Here is a 17,416-nt window from a genome sequence, read left to right on the forward strand (position 1 = left end):
TTGCATTGGTTAGAGGAGCCTGGGGTTCTGGGAGAGGTCCCCCAACAGGGATATGCACATGGGAGCTGTCAGGAGAAGGAATTCGAAGCCTTGGACAGGATGAGTTCCACCTGGAGTGAGTCGGGCCAGAAGAGAACGGAGGGAGAGCAGGGGCCCCCACCGCGGCATGAAGCGGTCAAGAAGGGAGGAGCAAACGAGGCGGACGAGGCCGAGACAAAAGTCAGCAAGAGCGCTGCTCTGGAAGCTGCTCTGGAAGAGGAGGAAGAGGGCAGGGCAGGGCTGGTCAGCCGGTCAAATGTGGCTGAGAGTGTGAGGAGGAGGACGGCTGAGGAGGAGCCACTGGATTTTGCCATGGGGAGGTCGTGGGGACCCAATTTTATTCCTTGCCACTGGGAGAGCAGCGGGCCCCTTCTTCCTGACAGGTCTTGTGTGTGTGAAGCCATCTGACTCGGAGAGAGGCGTTCCGCGGGGACCTGCCTTCTGGCCACCCCCCACGGCTCTGCGGAGAAGCCCTGGCCGGCAGAGGCGGCGCCATTTTATTGGGGCGTTGGCAGCGCACGGGCCTGGGCCCCCACTCGCTGGCCAGGCTCCCCGCCGGCCCCCGCAGCTCAGAACTCGCAGACCACCAGGCGCGGGTCCCTGCAGACCTTGTCGTTCCACTTGCCGTTGGTAAAGATCTCCACACAGTTCTCCGAGCCGCCATTGTTGTTGGGTTCCCCCGGGGCCCAGTTGGAATAGACCAGGGGCTCCCCGGTGGGGTAGGTGAAATTGCCCTCTGTCTTGATGTCGGTCATGCTCAGGAAAGCAGGCTTGTTCTGAACAGTGGCCAGCTCCTGCAGGGCCTCGTTCTCGGCTGCAGAGCGTGGGGAGGCCATCTGTCCCCCCGCCTGCATACACACCTGCTGCGCGTCCTCAAAAGTCTTTTCAAAACCCGCCGTCTTGAAGATCTTCTCCCCAACAGCTCGGCCGTTGGGGAAGAGCTCCACTAAGAGAAGAAGAGAGTTAGATTGGGGTTATGGCAGCACCTGGCCCCAGCTCAGGGGCTCTGAGACCTTTGTGCTCCAACTGGAGCCCCCCTCCCCCACCCAGGCCTCCCCGGTGGGGTATCAGGGCACCAGATAGGACAAAAGTGAGGCACTTGGTTCCAGAGCAGCCCTGACTGCACAGTGAACGCTGGGAGGAGGTCCTGTGGGCTGCAGTTACAGATGAGGACCCTGGAGCTCAGGGAGGTTAAGCAAGAGGCCCAAAGTCACAGGCCTGCCAAATGTAGGGTGAGGATTAAACCTTGTTTGCTGGGACACTAGAGCTAGAACATGCTCTTCCTACTTCACCCCACGTTGTGTGCTGGGGTCATTGGGGATTGGAATGACTTTGGCCGTGGAGATGTCAATGTGGCGGTTGGGGTAGTTTCTGAGAGTATGAAAATCAGACCCTGCATAAGAGCAGGTCTTTGGGGTTGCTATGTGGTGGGTGGGGGCAAGGGCGGGGGGGCATCCGAAAGCCTCGACGTGCTAATCTCGGCACTCACTGCAGACCCATGTTGGCCCCTTGGTACCCACATGCGTGATGCCCCAGCCAGTCAGCCTCCCCGGGGAGCTGGGGGAGGGGGGTGCAGGCACCTGAGCGGTGCGGTGGCAGGGGGAGGGGACCGGTCCTGGGAGAGCCCTATTTGGGAATCAGAAGCCAGGGGTTCCACCCCAACCTGGCAATGGCTGTCTAGGTGGGCAAAGGAAAGCCACTTCCCTTTTCAGGCCTTCTAATTCCTCATCTCTAAAGTGGGGGCACACTTCATAAAAGCATCACCCATGGGACATATCAAGTATCTCTTTTCAGTCCATCCCATCCGCTTTTGGGCTCAGGCATGGAAATCCTCAGGGCTCCTGAGAGGGCTGCGCCCTGGCCTCCCTGGGCTGGTTAGGCTCAGGCTGCCCCAGCCCCACTGCCCTCCTCTGAGGACCTTCAACACGGACTCGGGGCACAGATGCTCCACGGGCTCAGGATGGCACTTGAAGCAGCCCTGGACGGGGCCCGTGCGGGGGTTCACGTTATGTCCCTGCATCTGGGTGCGTACACACGTGCATACACGAACATGTCCATGTGTTCGTGCGAAGGTACACGGCAGCACCCACCATCCAGATACGTGAGCATACCTACACGTGCATACCTCTGGTTGTGCTCACGAATGTCATGGTGTGGGGTGAGTGAAGGTATTTGAGTACACCCACGTGGCTGGAGCCTATGGACACGTTCCGCTTTGTGTGCAGCAGTGGGCATAGGAGTGAGTGAACGCATGGGCAAATATGTTTGTGGAGCGAGGAAGACATACCCAATACCTGAAACTCTCATCCTTGCTACTTAAGTACTTAGGGGACAACCCTGTGTCTTACCCAGTCAGGCCCCTTTATGCTCTACTCCTTCAGAAAACTGTTCTTTTTTTTTTTTTTTTGGATCAGGGAGATTGGATGAATGATGTAGACTCAGTGCTGAAGTCAGGGAGAGCAGATGAGGAGCGGGGGCAGTCAAGGACTGAGGTGGAGATTCCAAAGGGCACAGGGCACTCAGGCATGTACTCCTGGGGGCTCCTGCCTCGGCAGCGTTCCAGGGTTAGGGAAGACTCTCTGCTTGAAACACCGGGGGAGGTTCAGGGAGAGTACTGGCTGGAGCCCAGAGGCAGCCAGCCCCCTGTCAGAACCTTGAGCATGTCCAGGGTGAGGTACTTGATTGGCCACACGGCAAGGCCAGGCCCCCACCAGCCTTGAACCCCAAGGGCAGCATCCCAGCCCCGGCTCTCAGGACAGTGTCTGGATTCTCTGCTGCCTTGGGCCGTGAAGCAACGTCTCTGGGCACTCACACACAGGGCCCCACAGATGTTAGGAATACATCTTGGGTTGGGTGTCCGCTGTCTATCACAGGGACCAGCATGGGGTAGGCAGGGTTTAGGGCACTGACTGGGTCACAGGTGGCTGTGATCCTGGGGGCATCCTAGAGCCTGATAACATCTACCATACTTCTGTCACCCCACTGAACTGGCGATAGGGCCACATCCTCCTATATGTCTCTTGTATCTACTTGCAGATCCTGGAGTATGCTCTGTCCCAGCCCTATTCTCAGCCCCAGACCTTGCCCCAGAGCCAGGTCCAGCCCTAAATGTGGTCCCAACCCATTCCAATCCTAGACCCAAACCCAGCCAATGCCAAACCAAGGCCCAGACCCAGTCGGGGGCCTAGCCTTGGTGCCTGGCTCCAGTCAGGCCCAGGAACTTACCTTTCCTATACTGAGAGAAGGCATTCTGGAGGTGTTGGACCTGTCCGAGCAAGGCCTCCACCTGCTGCCTCAGAGCAGTGATGTCTGCCGAAGAGAGAGGCCGAGGGAAGGTAAGCCCAGTGTAGCCTGGGATCAGCTCAGAGCCTAGGCCTCAAGGGAAGGGTGCCCAGTTGCAGGCACATACTTGGGGTGGGCTAAGCTGCTGGGACCAGGTCCTAAGAAGCCCACACCTGCTGACATAACCGACCCCTGTTCCTCCCAGATTTCCCGTGGTTCTGCTATGAACTAAGTGTCCCACAAGCAGGTCCCTGCACCTCACAGACACTGACCGCATGACATTTGAACTCCAAATTCTGGGCATCCCATAGCACCTCTTTTTGGGGGGATAGGAATACTTCCCATCCATTGGGTTATTTGATACTCAAACTATGCTTTGAGTCGGGAAGGGGGCTATGCTTTCCCCAGTGATCAGATGGAAAAGCTGCCCAGGGTTGCCCTCCACTGAGTAAGTCTAAAACCAGAGCCTAATTCTCCTGCCTTCCTGCCTGCTAGCTTTCCTGTTTCCCACCACTCCCCATGATTAATGGGGCCGAAGTCTGAGAGGATAGGCTGTCTTGATAGATAAGAGCACCACCTTCCTCCCCCTGCCCCCACCCTGTGGGAACTCCCAAATCTGGCAGATGCCACCTTACCCGGAAGCCCACTCTCTCCCTTCGCTCCTTTGTTCCCAGGAGCACCTCTGTCCCCCTTCAGTCCCGGGGGCCCTTTGGCACCTGGAGGTCCCGGTGGACCCATGGCTCCAGCAGGTCCTGGGATCACAGAAGAAGAGCTGGGTGAGCTCTGTACACGTTTTCCAGCATTTTCAGCCTCCCAGTACACGGACCATCCAACTGGCCTATGGTCCCCCTTCCCCTATACAGACTGTTCCCAGAACCCAGCCATGCACCCTCTCCTTACGCTGACCATCCCATCACCCAAAGACCCACCTCTCTGGCACCTAGACTAGCCCTGTTGCTCACGTGTCACTCTCCCTCGATGCAGACAGCTCCCAGAGCCCAGCAGTCACCCTCCTTGGCCGTAGACTCTCCCCTCCTGGTCACACCAGCTCTGACGTGATGAGTGGCGGTGGTGGAGAGATGGCCATCGGCAGCACCAGGGGGACACAAGGGAACCGGAGCCCGGCCCTAGCCCCTTCCATCACTCACCTGCTGCCCCAGCACTCCCAGGGGCTCCGTGCTCACCCGGGGCACCTCTCTCTCCTTTAACACCTGTGGGACCTTGTGTCCCCGCAGAGCCCGGCTTGCCGGCCACACCCGCTTCTCCTGAGGAAGGAATCAATTGGGACAAATGTTGCTGAGAGTGTGTTCAGTCCTGGAGTTTTCACCCACCGCTCCAGGGGGAGAGAGCCAACTGGGGAGAAGGTGCCCCTTACGGGGCTTCCTCCAGGGAGGTGAACAGGAAAACGCCACCATTGTGGGAAGGAGGGAAGGAAGGGGGCACGACTTGGCCTACCCAGCACTGACCGTCTGGGCTTTTCCTGGCCCTCCGAGCTTGCTGCCTGAGGTCCCAGCCCGGACTGCCACCATACTCCTCCCCTCTCTCTCCCAGACAAGCCACATACCAACCACCTACCTTTGGGCCCGGCCTCTCCTTTAGGGCCAGGTGGGCCTTGAGGTCCTACGTTCCCCTGCTTCCCTGATGGACCCTCTCTGCCAGCTGAACCAGGCATGCCTCGAGGTCCCGGAGGTCCTGGGGAAAAAGACCACCCTGGTCAGTGGCGCTAAACCTTGTTGGCAGGGAACACATGAAAAGACGAGAGTGGGCGTCTGGGTAGCTCAGTTGGTTGGGCGACTGCCTTCGGCTCAGGTCATGATCCTGGAGTCACAGGATCAAGTCCCGCATGGGGCTCCCTGCTCGGCAGGGAGTCTGCTTCTCCCTCTGACCCTCCTCCCTCTCATGCTCTCTGTCTCTCATTCTCTCTCTCTCAAATAAATAAATAAAAAATCTTAAAAAAAAAAGAAAAGAAAAGACGAGAGCAATGATGGAAGTGAGAGAGGCAGCCGTGGTACTTTCCAGGCTTCTCTGAGATAACCCAGTGCCACCTTCACAACAACCTTCTTCTTTCTCCCTGGGATGGGATCTGTGCATGTCTACTGGCAAATCTCAGGGACGGCAGCAGCACCTGCAGACAGCCGAACTCCATGCGCAGCTGCTCACCAGATGGTCCGGAGTCTCCCTTTGGTCCAGGCTCTCCCGCAGAGCCATTGTCCCCTTTGGGCCCAACTAGGCCAGCTGGTCCAGGCATCCCGGCTCTCCCTACAGCTCCTGGCAAACCTGTAGCAGCAGAAGAGATGGGTATAAACCTGGCCTTGGGCCTAGGAGGAGCCAGATGCCTCTAATGTCAGGCCCCTTGCATGCCTTCAAGGTTCTACTTGAAGAGACATTCCATCTCCACACTCCTTGGTCCAGTGGTGATCCAGGAAATGGGTGTCCCCATCCCCATTTTACAGGTGAGAAAACAGGCCAGCCAGAGTTGGCTGTGGATTCAAGCCAAGACCCAACCGACTTGGCTTATCCACGGTATTTACAGCCGGCAATCTGTCAGCATTTACCCTTGATCATGGACTCCTTGTTCTCGCCTTCCCAGAACCAAAGTTTCTATCAGAAATGACACTTGGCACTAATCATCAGGGAACTGCAAATCAAAACCACAATGAGATACCACCTCACACCTGTTAGAATGGTTATTATCAAAAAAGACAAGAGATAACAAGCGTTGGCCAGGATGTGGTGAAAAGGAAACCCCTGTGCACTGTTGGTGGGAATGTAAATCGGTGCAGCCACTGTGGGAAACAGAATGAAGGCTCCTCAAAAAATTAAAAGTAGAATTACTATATGATCCAGCAATTCCCCTTCTGGGTATTTATCTAAAGGAAGCAAGAACACTAATTCAAAAAGATATCTGCACCCCCATGTTCATTGCGGCATTGTTTACAGTAGCCAAGACATGGAGACGGCTTAGAGCCTAGATGTCCATTGATGAATGAGTGGATGGAGAAACTGCAGGTGTATATATGATGGAATATTCCTCAGCCATAACAAAGAACGAAATCTTGCCATTTGCAACAACATGGATGGACTTTGGGGGCATTATGGTAGATGAAATTAAGTCAGACAGAGAAAGACAAATCCCATATGATCTCATTTATATGTGGAATCTAAACAGACAAGCCAACCAACAAACAAAAACAACAAACTCATAGATACAGAGAACAGATTGGTGATTGCCAGAGGTGGGCTTGGGAAGTGGGCAGAATGGCTCACGGTGGTCGAAAGATACAAATGTCCAGTTATAAAATAAGTTCTGGGGATGTCATGTAGAGCATGGCAACTAGAGTTAATAATACCGTATTGTGTATGTGAAAGTTGCTCAGAGAGTAGATCTTTTTTCTTTTTCTTTTTCTTTTTTGTGAGTAAAGTGATAGAAGTTTATTAAGCAAGGATACAGAAAAAAGCTCTCAGGAGTGAGACGGGTCCGCCACTGAGGGCATTTAGGGTTGGTCTTTTATAAACAGCTAACCAGGGACCTTAAATCCTTTTATCCTCTCTATATCACCATTGAGCAAGGACTAGTGATAACACCTTCAACGGCTTACGTCCTTTTTAGGGTCTGGTTATTCTTTGTTGGTCACAGGTGATTATCATAAAAAAAGACCCCCACCCCACATGCTTAGGCAGGGTGGTCCGGTTTGTTCCCTTATCTCTTGTTTCCCCACACCCTGACATTTTTGGGATTTCTGTGAGCCTGATCACATAGCCCCCTATCTATCTCTCCCTACCTAGCCCCGCCTGTCCCTTACTCATTCTTCCCCCTGGAAATAGTAACCCTAACTGCCATTAGGGAATTGGACAGTGACCACTCTGGCTGCTTCCTGCTGAACTGGGACGGCGGGCTGTGCAGCAGTTAGAATCTATCCAGGAGTCGGTCCAGAGGCCGGCGGTATGGCTCCAGGGGGTCATGATGGACAGCAAACGGTACATGCAGCAGCACATGCAAAAGGATGAACATAAAACAAGTATTAGGCCCCAAATTATGATCACATTCCTTAGATAAGATCCCCAATTACCAATTTTGTCAAATAGATTAGTAGATATCTTGATCTTATTTAACGGATCACAAACGTCCCCTATTAATTGGGACACCTGTAACGTTAGAACAACACATGAGGAAATCCCTCATACCCCTAGTAATACTAGGCAGTCAATAGTGGCACCGTTCTGGAGAAGTCCCTCTCTGACTTCACTTAATTCTTGGCTGAGTACATCTAGCGCCTGGGAAGTAACATTTAGAGTCCTGCTGAGCAAGCATACTGTTTTGCTTATTTTATGTAAGTCCTGGAAGTCCCATAGTGAGTTCTGAGGCTCTTTTTACCAGGAGGGCTGTGGTATGTTGTATGTTTGGCTAAAGCCTTTGTTTGCAAGTGTACATCAATAGAGGCAGCTTCTAGGATAAATGACTATGAGATAAAACTATCAAGAAGTTCTCTTCGTAAGGGGCACCTGGGTGGCTCAGTCGTTAAGCGTCTGCCTTTGGCTCAGGTTATGATCCCAGGGTTCTGGGATCGAGCCCCGCATCGGGCTTCCTGCTCCGCGGGAAGCCTGCTTCTCCCTCTCCCTCTCCCCCTGCTTGTGTTCCCTCTCTCGCTGTGTCTCTCTCTGTCAAATAAATAAATAAAATCTTAAAAAGAAAAAAGAAGTTCTCTTCGTTTAAGGTCTAGCCTTAACCGTATCTTAATCATAAGGAATCACTGGCAAGTGGGAGAAGACTTGTCTCAGGATATAAGGGCATCCCCAAGGACATTATCCAATTGAATCATAAAGAAAGTGGGATCATCCATTATCTCTGTAAGCCCATAGTTAATCCCATGCAGTGGGGTAAGCTCTGGCTTTAAAAGAGCAATTTTTGTTATCCCAGCCACATAGAATTGATCAAGGTTCTAGTTGAGTTATATAATCGTTGGGGAATCAAATCCTTTTTTTTTTTTTTTTTTTGCCGTTTAAATAATCATATGCCCATGGGGTCCTGTTACTATCCCCACAGAATAACAAGCAAGATTGCTTATACATGAGCTATTGTGGCAATTTCTCTGAGGTTTACCTCACGTCAGAGAGTAGATCTTTTTTATATATACATATATATTTTTTAAGATTTTATTTATTTATTTGAGAGAGAGAGAGAGAGAGAAACAGCATGTGAGGGGAGAGAGTCAGAGGGAGAAGCAGGCTCCCTGCCGAGCCGGGAGCCCGACGTGGGACTTGACCCCCGGACTCCAGGATCATGACCTGAGCCGAAGGCAGTCGCCCAACCAACTGAGCCACCCAGGTGCCCCCAGAGAGTAGATCTTAAAAGTTCTTATCACAGCAAGAAAAAAATTGTACTATGTGTGGTAACAGACGTTGACAAGACTTCTTACAGTGATCATCTCACAATTCGTGCAAATATTGAATCACTGTTATACATCAGAAACGAAGACAATGTTATATGTCAATTATACCTCAATAAAAAAAAAGCAAAAGCAATGCAATATGCTCTTGAAACCATAGAAAAGAGACCAAATTGTAACCTAATGTATCCCTGTGCGCAACGGGATCCTGTTTCACAAGTACGTACATGGGTGTGTAGGGCGTGAACATGCAGGACGTACTGGGAAAGACACAGGAGAAGCATATACAGAAGTGTGACCAGCTGTTCCTTCCTAGTGACACAAGGTAATGGTAACTTTCTTGTTGTTTCTTTAGTGGCCACAAATTATTTTTGTATTGGAAAAATGATCAAGCATTTTTAGAAAGATGTGTTACCTCCAGAAGGGCTGCCTAGGCCTGCCATTACTCAAGATTTACCCCCAAAAGATTAACGGGAGCAGATGACTCTCAATGTTTAAGAGTTTTACGCTCAGTTCTGTTCTTTTGGTTATTCTTTTTTTTTTTTTAACTGCGGTGAAATTCATATAACATTAACCTTTTCTTTTTTTTTTTTTAAAGATCTTATTTATTTGTTTGACAGAGAGAGACACAGCTAGAGAGGGAACACAAGCAGGGGGAGTGGGGGAGGGAGAAGCAGGCTTCCCGCGGAGCAGGGAGCCCGATGCGGGACTCGATCCCAGGACCCTGGGATCATGATCTGAGCCGAAGGCAGACGCTTAACGACTGAGCCACCCAGGCACCCCACATTAACCTTTTCAAAGCACACAGTTCAGTGGCAGTTAGCTCACTCACTCACTCACTCCTCTATTAAGTTCAAAATCATTTCATCACCCCTCAAAAAAACCATAGCCACTAAGCCATCACCCCCAATTCCCCCTCCTCCCAGCCCCTGGACGCCACTACTCTGCTTTCTGTCTCTATTTCCTATTTTGGACATTTCATATACATGGATTCCTACAACTTATGACCTTTGACGTCTGGCTTTTGTAACTTGGGGGTGACGTCCCTGAGAGCCATCCACTTGACAGTGTGTCTCAGCACTTTATTTCCTTTTATGGCTGAGTCATGTTCCACCATATGGACAGAGCACATCTTGTTCGTCCATTCACCCATCGCCAGGCCTTTGGGCTGTTGTGAATGAAGCCGCTATAAACATTCACGTGCAAAAAGAAATGACACCTGACAGGTGGTGCTGACTTCTTCATTCACTTACTTGTTCACTAAGAAGCCATGCAATACAACCGTAGGCCCGGCGCTGGGCGAGATGCAAATGTTAGCACCAGGTCCCGGTCTGCACGGGATTTGGGATAGGATTTTCAACTGTGAGGCACAGGCCATGAGTGAGGAAGACAATTCACAAGATGTCCCTCATCCCGTCACATCATCACCCCAACCCCAGCACGCACACATGCCCAGAGCTCTCTTCCTAGAAGAAGAAATGGGACTTTAGGGTGAGGAGGATTTAGAGAGAATTGCAGAGGAAAGGGGACATGTTAGACTTAGAAAACGTGCTCCCAGGGGAGGAGCGACCAGGCCAGCCTGAGCAAGAATGAGCCGGTGGCGGGGGGCTGGTGCCTGGGATGGGTGGTTGAGAAGAAGCTCTGTGCTGGGCATGGTGTCCTGCTTCTAGTTATGATCCTCATTGGGAATGCAATGGAAGCAGAGAGAGTTATAGGTTGGGCCCCACATCCCATGTCCAACAGGTCACACTGTGCTGGGGCAGAAATGTCCTGCCCCTAGATTGAGCCTCTCTTGGGCTCCACCCTGGCTGGGCTGGGGACAGGTAGAAGGAGCGGTAGAGGTCTCCCATCCATGGTGCACAAGCCCTGGAGGCCGGGAGAGGGGACCCAGGCAAGCACCCATGCCTCCAAAAGCACTAATTTTGGGGCGCCTGGGTGGCTCAGCCAGTTAAGCATCTGCCTTCAGCTCAGGTCATGATCCCAGGGTCCTGGGATCGAGCCCCATGTGGGACTCCCTGCTCAGTGGAGATCCTGCTTCTCCCTCTTCCCCTCCCCCCTGCTTGTGCTCTCTCATGCTCTCACTCTCTCAAATAAATAAATAAAATCTTAAAAAAAAAAACCCACCAATTTTGCATCCTAGTGTCCCCCAAAGGCCAGCCCTGTACCTCAGTATGGCCTGAAGTGAAGCTTTAAGGACCAGCAGTGTGGCCAGTCTTCACCGCAGTAAATCCCTCCTCTCCTTTCATTTTCCCTTCCTTTATTCCACAAGTACTCGCTGAAACTTCTACTGTGCACGAGACAGCATCTTGATGTTGGGACATGCCAGGGAAAGAAGCAGACACAAAAGCAGATCCCTTCCTCTTGGAGCTTAAACCCAACTGCATAGAAAGAGATCTTAAAAATTAAAATGTACAACCTAGGGTTTATTAGATCAGAATAAGTGCCACAGAGGAAAAATAAAGCACAGAGAGTGTCGGAAGGGAGCGCAGTGTCTTCTAAGTAGGGTGGTCAGGGACAGACTCGCGGAGAAGGTGGACTGTGAGGAAAGCCAGGAGGAAGGTGAGGAGTGACCCACAAGGGCAGCTATGGGGAGAGCAGTGACAGGGCCTCAAGTAGGTGGGGGGCTGAATGTGGTTAGGGATCAGCAAGGAGCCAGTGTGGCCAGAGGAGAAGGAGGCGAGGTCAAAGAAGTAGGCAGGGGTGGAGTGTCCTTGTGGGCTGCTGAGGAGTGTGCGGTTTTATTCTGAGGGAGATGCGTGCCCCTGGAGGGACGCTCTTGCTCAATCCTTCTGGGAAGGAATCTTGGAGGTGCTGAGGAATAAGGGGACTGTCCCTGGAAATACAGCCCCCAAAACAGGGTGGGGTCTTATGGACCATCCATGATATGCCTGAGGCATTACCATAGTGACCCGACTCCACCCTCCACCTCTGCTCAAGGCTCTCTTCTCTCTGGCCTATCTGGAACCCTGTGCGTCAGCATCTGCAGGGGACATTGTCATAAGTCCAGACTCTAGCCCCAGCCAAACTTCCTTGGGTCGGGATTCTGAGGTGCTCCAAGCTCTCTAGGAAATTCTCAGACCCATAATGGTTGAACAACTCATGTGCCTGCAATCCAGGAGCCAGAGTGCAGCTTGGTTCCTGGGCCCAACTGTGTATGGTTCTTTCTCCAAGCACCAATCCAAGGCCAGGCTTGGCATGTGCATGGGTTGGGGGGGAGGCATCTGCACAAAAGAGGGGGGCTCAGCCACACTCGATGCTGCAGGGTCACAGGGCGACTGTAGGAAAAGGCACCCCTGGGATTTAATTCAGGGCCCCTCTGAGAGTTGGAGAGATCGGGGATTCTCCAAGATGTGGACACCCTGAATACCACCCTTCTTCTGAGTTCCCTTCCAGGTGGCCTTCCCCAAGCCCCAGGCCATTCACGTTGGGAGCCACTTTCTGTCTGTAAAGGATGGACAGATAGATACTCACTTGTGCCTTACCCTACAAAGCCTGGAGATGTTACCCATTCTTTCCAGCTTAAATGTTGTTAGTTTCCTTCCTCCCCAACCAAAATGCAGTGCCTGCAGATCCCTTGTCTTAGTTGTTGGTTCACTGAATTCTGACGCCTTGCCACTGAGACTCAGATAATTCCCTTAATAATCAGTACCTTTGGGAACCTCACGAGAATTCACCTGATTGGACCAGCAGGAACATGCACCTTCATCTTGACAACTTAACAAAAAAGTAAAACCTTGGCTCAGTTATTCGTCACTGTGTGGTCGATATTATTCCCATTTATAGATGAGCAAACAGACTCGGGGACACTGGCTTGTCCCAGGGTAGGTCTCTGCTGTGGAGATGGAGCTAGCTGTCTGGCACAGATCTGTCTGATGCACAAGCCCGTGTCTTTTCCCCTCCACACTGGGTGTCATTTGGCCTTTCTGCGTCACCATGTTCTCACCTGCCAAATGTGAGTCATATGTTGTTTCTTGTGAAACATTTGGTAGGGTTAAATGAATTACTCAGTGATGCCCAAGCACAAGGCTAGGAGAAAGAAATGTGAGCTCCCTTTCATTCTCTCCGTAATGTATTAGGGTAAATCCTTTTGATCAGACCTGAGTCTGGGGCCACTGAGCCTCCTTCTTTCCCATTCTTCATGCAGTATTAAAAATATTTATCTCCCCGCACAGACACCATTTAATCTGGAGGACCAACTGTTAAGTCCCTGGAGCTGGGTTCTGGAGAACCACAAATTCCATGTCCCCACTATTTCCTCATTCTTGGGGTGGGAGGAATCAGAAGAATCCGGGGGAGGAGTCAGGGCAACTGGTAATGGAGGGAGGCACCTGGGGGCTCAGAACAGCTGGTCATTTTTCAAATGGTAAAACAGCATTTCAGAAGGACCGAATGTCTCAGGGAAACCCACCCCCTGAGGAGGAAGAAGTCCACCTCTGAGCCTTCTACAGCAGAACAACCAGCGTTTCTGGATTGGTTACAATTCTAATGCCCACCCCATTCCACCAGGACGAGCCCATGGTCCCAGCTCTACCTGGATCCCCCTTCTCGCCCCGGGGGCCCTCTCTTCCATCCCGTCCATCACGACCAGGCAGGCCATTCTCCACGGGGTTACACATGACCAGGGTGCAGGTGCTGGCCGCCTCTCTCTGGGAATAGGTCTTCATTTCTGCTCCCAGTGACCTCAGGGGCTGTGTGAGCAGGATCAGCATGGAGAGAGGGAGGAGAAGCATGGCCTAGGCAGATGAACAGAAAGAGAAAGGACATGCTCTTGGTCCTAGGACATGGGTTAGGGCTTGGCCTGGCTCCTGAAGGTCAGGAGAAGCACCTCTCCACAACCCCCCTCCCTCCTGTGGGGCTGAGAGCAGCAGGGCTCCCAAAAGAGTGGAGGCACCAGGTGGGCATATGGTCTGGCCTGGGAGAGCACGAGTTACCCAGATGGAACCCCTGACATGAGTTGACAGCAGTATCCACCTACTCTCAGATGCCCCGTGTTGTCCTTTCTTGTGTCTTCCCTGGGTACTGCTATTGGCACCAGGGCTAGGATGTAGAATTCCTCACTGAAGCCATGAAGTCATGATCCCTCACTGAAGCCATGATTCATGAAGCCATGAATCAGGAAGGATTCACTGGGTAGTTCTGGAAAGGACCTTTCCCCACTGGACCTCCTTCTCCCTGCCTGTATTATTAAGGTGGGTGGCTTAGCTCCGACAAGGCAAACCCGTTCCCTCTCACTTGCTGCCTTGGATGGACTAGCACTCGTGTCGTCTGCAGTGCTATTCTGAAAAGGAGTCAGAGTCCTGGATGCTTAGTGATGTCTGTCCTGAGCACAGGATGGGTATGTGGTTGCATGTTTTCCAGCTTATTAGCCATCCCTGGACTAGACACTGTCTCCGTAAGGAAATTCCCACAGAGAACCCAGGTGAAAGTCCTCAGAGATATGAAGTTAGTAGCTGGAGAGCCCCTGGGACACGTAGTATTCTGCTCCAACAACCTAAGAGAACTTAAAAGAAAGGCCTCAGGGCGGAAGGGGATGTGTGAGATGGGTTCGGTCAGGGGAAGGCTAGTTTGGGGATAAGAAAGAGCAGGTGTCCAGTAGGGCATCCAGTTACCAACTGACTGGGACTTAGGGACTAAGTGACACCAGGGCCGGTACAGGGCCTGAGTCACCTCCAATATTGGGCGTCTTTCCTCTCTCAGAGAGAAACTGTAAAGTTATGAGCATGGAAAGAGCTTGTGGGAGTTGCAGAGGCTAGGAACAAAGCCTGGGGGACATGTGCAAAGGAGGAGGGGGTCACCAGGCCTTCACCGGACTTGTGGCAAAAGCTCGATCATGAGCACCCAAGGACCCAGGCTGGAGCAAGGGCATTGTCCACTTGTTGGCAGCTATCTCAACTCTGGGGCCCTGCACGCCAAATCTGGGGAAGAACAAAAGGCAACAGGCATTCTGCCCAGCAGCTCAAGATGCCATAGAAGGCCCCACAGTCCACTGTAGCAGGAAGTGGCCTCGAAGAGAGCTAACTCACAGGTTTTCAGACCTACGGTTCAGATGAGGCGTTTCAGCTGGGGCTACAGAGGGAGTGCGCAGAGCCGCAGCCCCCTCAACCCACAGTGTTCGCGCCAAGCTTCCAGATTCAGATTTTATTGAGAAAAATGACTCCCCTGAAAATTAGTGACCTAGTCCAGTAAGTCTATTTTTTAAAGGAAACATTTGACCGAATGTCTCAGGGAATTCCACCCCCTGAGGAGGAAGAAGTCCACCTCTGAGCCTGCCACAGCTGTGGAAGGCTCAGAGGTGGACTTCTTCACCCATGAGAAAAGTATGAATGTCCATGTCCCACAGGCAGCTGGTATGTGGATGAGCTTAGAACCCAGACCCGTGAAAGCCTGGTCTGTTTCTCCTCTACCTCTACCTGGTCTGTTTCTGAAGAAATGGGGAATGGAGAGGAACTACGAGAGAAGTTGAAATTGCATTTTCCACTGGGTCTTCCAGACAATGGTGTCTGGGGTCTGGGTGGGTGCCATCCAAGTGATCCACCCTCCCCCAGCCCAGAGGGCATAGGGAGCAGTGAGGGGCAGAAGAACACTCCTCATTGGTCCACTCTGCCCCCTAACCATCAACCTCCTAGAACAGAATAGCTACCCAGATCCTGCCTTCACAGGACCAGTAGGATAAAGCAGCCATATGGGTAGAGAGATATTCACCAGGCATTGGGAAAACAAAATGAGGGCAAAGGACAGAAACACTCACGGTTGCTTCTTCTGGGACTCCAGGATCTCCAGTCCAACTAGGCTTTCCTTGGCAGGCACTAGCTATTTATGCCTACCTTGTAACTTGAGCCGCCCAGCCCGGTTCTTCTAAGAGCTCTTTCCAGGAAGTGGGGCAATTTCTTCTTTGTTGACTTACTCTCACCCCCACCTGTGTTCTGGAAACCTGCCACTGATATTCATATCACTACACACATATCGCCCTAGAGTTTATAGAACTCTCAGTCTGTGATCTCACCGGTACCCCCCTGAAGCCCTGTGAGTTAAATGGCATCATCAGTGTCTGTATCTTATAGATGTTCAAAAATCTGAGCTCCAGAGAAGACCGGCAAGTTGCACAATGATCTACACCTATTGCAAATGCAACCTACATCCGCGGATTCCAAGATCCAGGACCTGCTGTGCCCACTTCTCTCCCCCCTTCACCTCAACATCACTGCCCAGATATTGGGAAAGAGCTGGGAGCTGCTCGGCATATCCGGGCAGAGGTGGGGCAAGTGGAGAAGCTGTGGAGGCTGTAGCCTGTGGGAGCAGTGGCTGGGGGAACCGCCACCTGGTGGGGTCACTCTTTTATTTCCTGCTTTAGATCTCAGAGAGACCTCCACTTGCCTTTTATGGGATGGACTTCCCTTAACCTCCTTGCCCTCACCTCTTACCTTCTCAGCTGAAGTTTGCCCTGTGCATTACTCAGGTGACCAGTTTGGACCCCTGAGCTGCTGATACACTGTGGCAGCCATCCCCAAGGAGAATCTAACTTCCAACTACTGTAAGACAGTTGCCCACCCTCTTGCCTTTGCTATCAAAGGTAATCTCTGTTTGCTTCTAGATTCTTGTGGCTTTATCTCTTGCATGGATTCTCTGCCTAGTTCCACATACCAGCAGCCCCACGTCTCCAAGCTTCTCTTTTGGCCACTCCACTGGTGGTGCCAATTTGTTCCTGGATTTTGATGCTCCTTGTGGCATCCTCTTGTAGTATTGTAGAATCTATAATGCCTCAATTCATAGGGAAAGTCTTCTGTTTCCCATACGGCAATTTTTTTTTGAAGCAGGATCCATAGTGGAGCCACCTGGGCCCCAAATGACAGAGTTCTTTCATCATTAACACACAGCCCTCCCCATTCTAGGATGTTCATGTTTCTCCTAGAGATCTAGGTCAGCATGGAATTCCATTTCTCTCCCCAAATTTGGAAGTTTTCCATCATTAGTTCTTTAAATAGACTTTCTTGCCCTATCTCTCTTCTCCTTCTGGGATTCCTCCAATGCATATATTATTTCTTTTGATGATGTCCCATAAATCATAGAGGCTTACTTCACTTTTTTTTTTTCCTTCTCTGACTGGATAATTTCAAAAGATCCACCTTCAAGTTCACTGATTTATTCTTCTGCTTGGTCAAGTTTTTTGTTGAATCTCTCTTGAATTTTTCAGATCAGCCATTGTATTCTTCAGCTCTAGGATTTGGTTATTGTTGTTATTTTGATCTGACTGCAAATCAAGGGCAACAAAAGCAAAAATAAACAACTGGGATTACCTCAAACTAAAAAGCTTCGGCACAGCGAAAGAAATGATCAACAAAACTAAAAGACAACCGGGGAGCCTGTGTGGCTCAGTCATTAAGTGTCTGCCTTCGGCTCAGGTCATGATCCCAGGGTCCTGGGATCGAGCCCCGCATCAGGCTGCCTGCTCCACGGGGATCCTGCTTCTCCCTCTCCCACTTCCCCTGCATTCCCTCTCTCGCTATGTCTCTCTCTGTCAAATAAATGAATAAAATCTTAAAAAAAACAACAACTAAAAGACAACCTACTGAATAGGAAAGGATATTTGCATATGATGTATCTGATAAGAGGTTAATATCCAAAATAAATAAATAACTCATACAACTCAATAACAAAAAAACCAACAATCCAATTAAAAAATGGGCAGAGGATCTGAATAGACATTTTTC

At 51.2% G+C, this 17,416-nt stretch overlaps 1 protein-coding gene across 3 annotated transcripts; it reads right to left on the reverse strand.

Annotated features, from left to right (window-relative positions):
* Positions 1–344: 344 nt before the first annotated feature.
* On the reverse strand, positions 345–15,756 carry SFTPD (surfactant protein D). 3 transcript variants are annotated; one of them, XM_081823997.1, is made up of 8 exons: positions 15,457–15,756; positions 13,240–13,441; positions 5,482–5,598; positions 4,897–5,013; positions 4,470–4,586; positions 3,957–4,073; positions 3,265–3,348; positions 345–985 (listed from the first exon to the last, which is right to left on the reverse strand). In XM_081823997.1, the coding sequence occupies exons 2-8, from the start codon at positions 13,436–13,438 to the stop codon at positions 609–611; spliced, it is 1,128 nt and encodes a 375-aa protein (XP_081680123.1). In that variant the 5' UTR covers positions 13,439–13,441; positions 15,457–15,756; the 3' UTR covers positions 345–608. The 3 variants fall into 3 exon arrangements, with proteins under 3 accessions (XP_081680123.1, XP_081680124.1, XP_081680125.1); XM_081823998.1 differs by lacking the exon at positions 15,457–15,756 and adding an exon at positions 5,877–7,270 and having other exon boundaries at positions 13,240–13,375; XM_081823999.1 differs by lacking the exon at positions 15,457–15,756 and adding an exon at positions 5,877–5,959 and having other exon boundaries at positions 13,240–13,323.
* Positions 15,757–17,416: the final 1,660 nt, after the last annotated feature.

Source organism: Leptonychotes weddellii, chromosome 6, assembly GCF_054177405.1.
Source record: "Leptonychotes weddellii isolate Sample4059 chromosome 6, ASM5417740v2, whole genome shotgun sequence".
Classification (NCBI taxonomy): domain Eukaryota; kingdom Metazoa; phylum Chordata; class Mammalia; order Carnivora; family Phocidae; genus Leptonychotes; species Leptonychotes weddellii.

Excerpts from the sequence above, each read along its gene's own strand:
- SFTPD (XM_081823997.1), bottom strand. The coding sequence starts at position 13,438 with ATGCTTCTCCTCCCTCTCTCCATGCTGATCCTGCTCACACAGCCCCTG. Across the intron at positions 3,349-3,956 it reads GGGAGAGAGTGGGCTTCCGG|ACATCACTGCTCTGAGGCAG; the intron begins GTAAGGTGGCAT and ends TCTCTTCGGCAG. Across the intron at positions 986-3,264 it reads CTTCTCTCAGTATAGGAAAG|TGGAGCTCTTCCCCAACGGC; the intron begins GTAAGTTCCTGG and ends TTCTTCTCTTAG.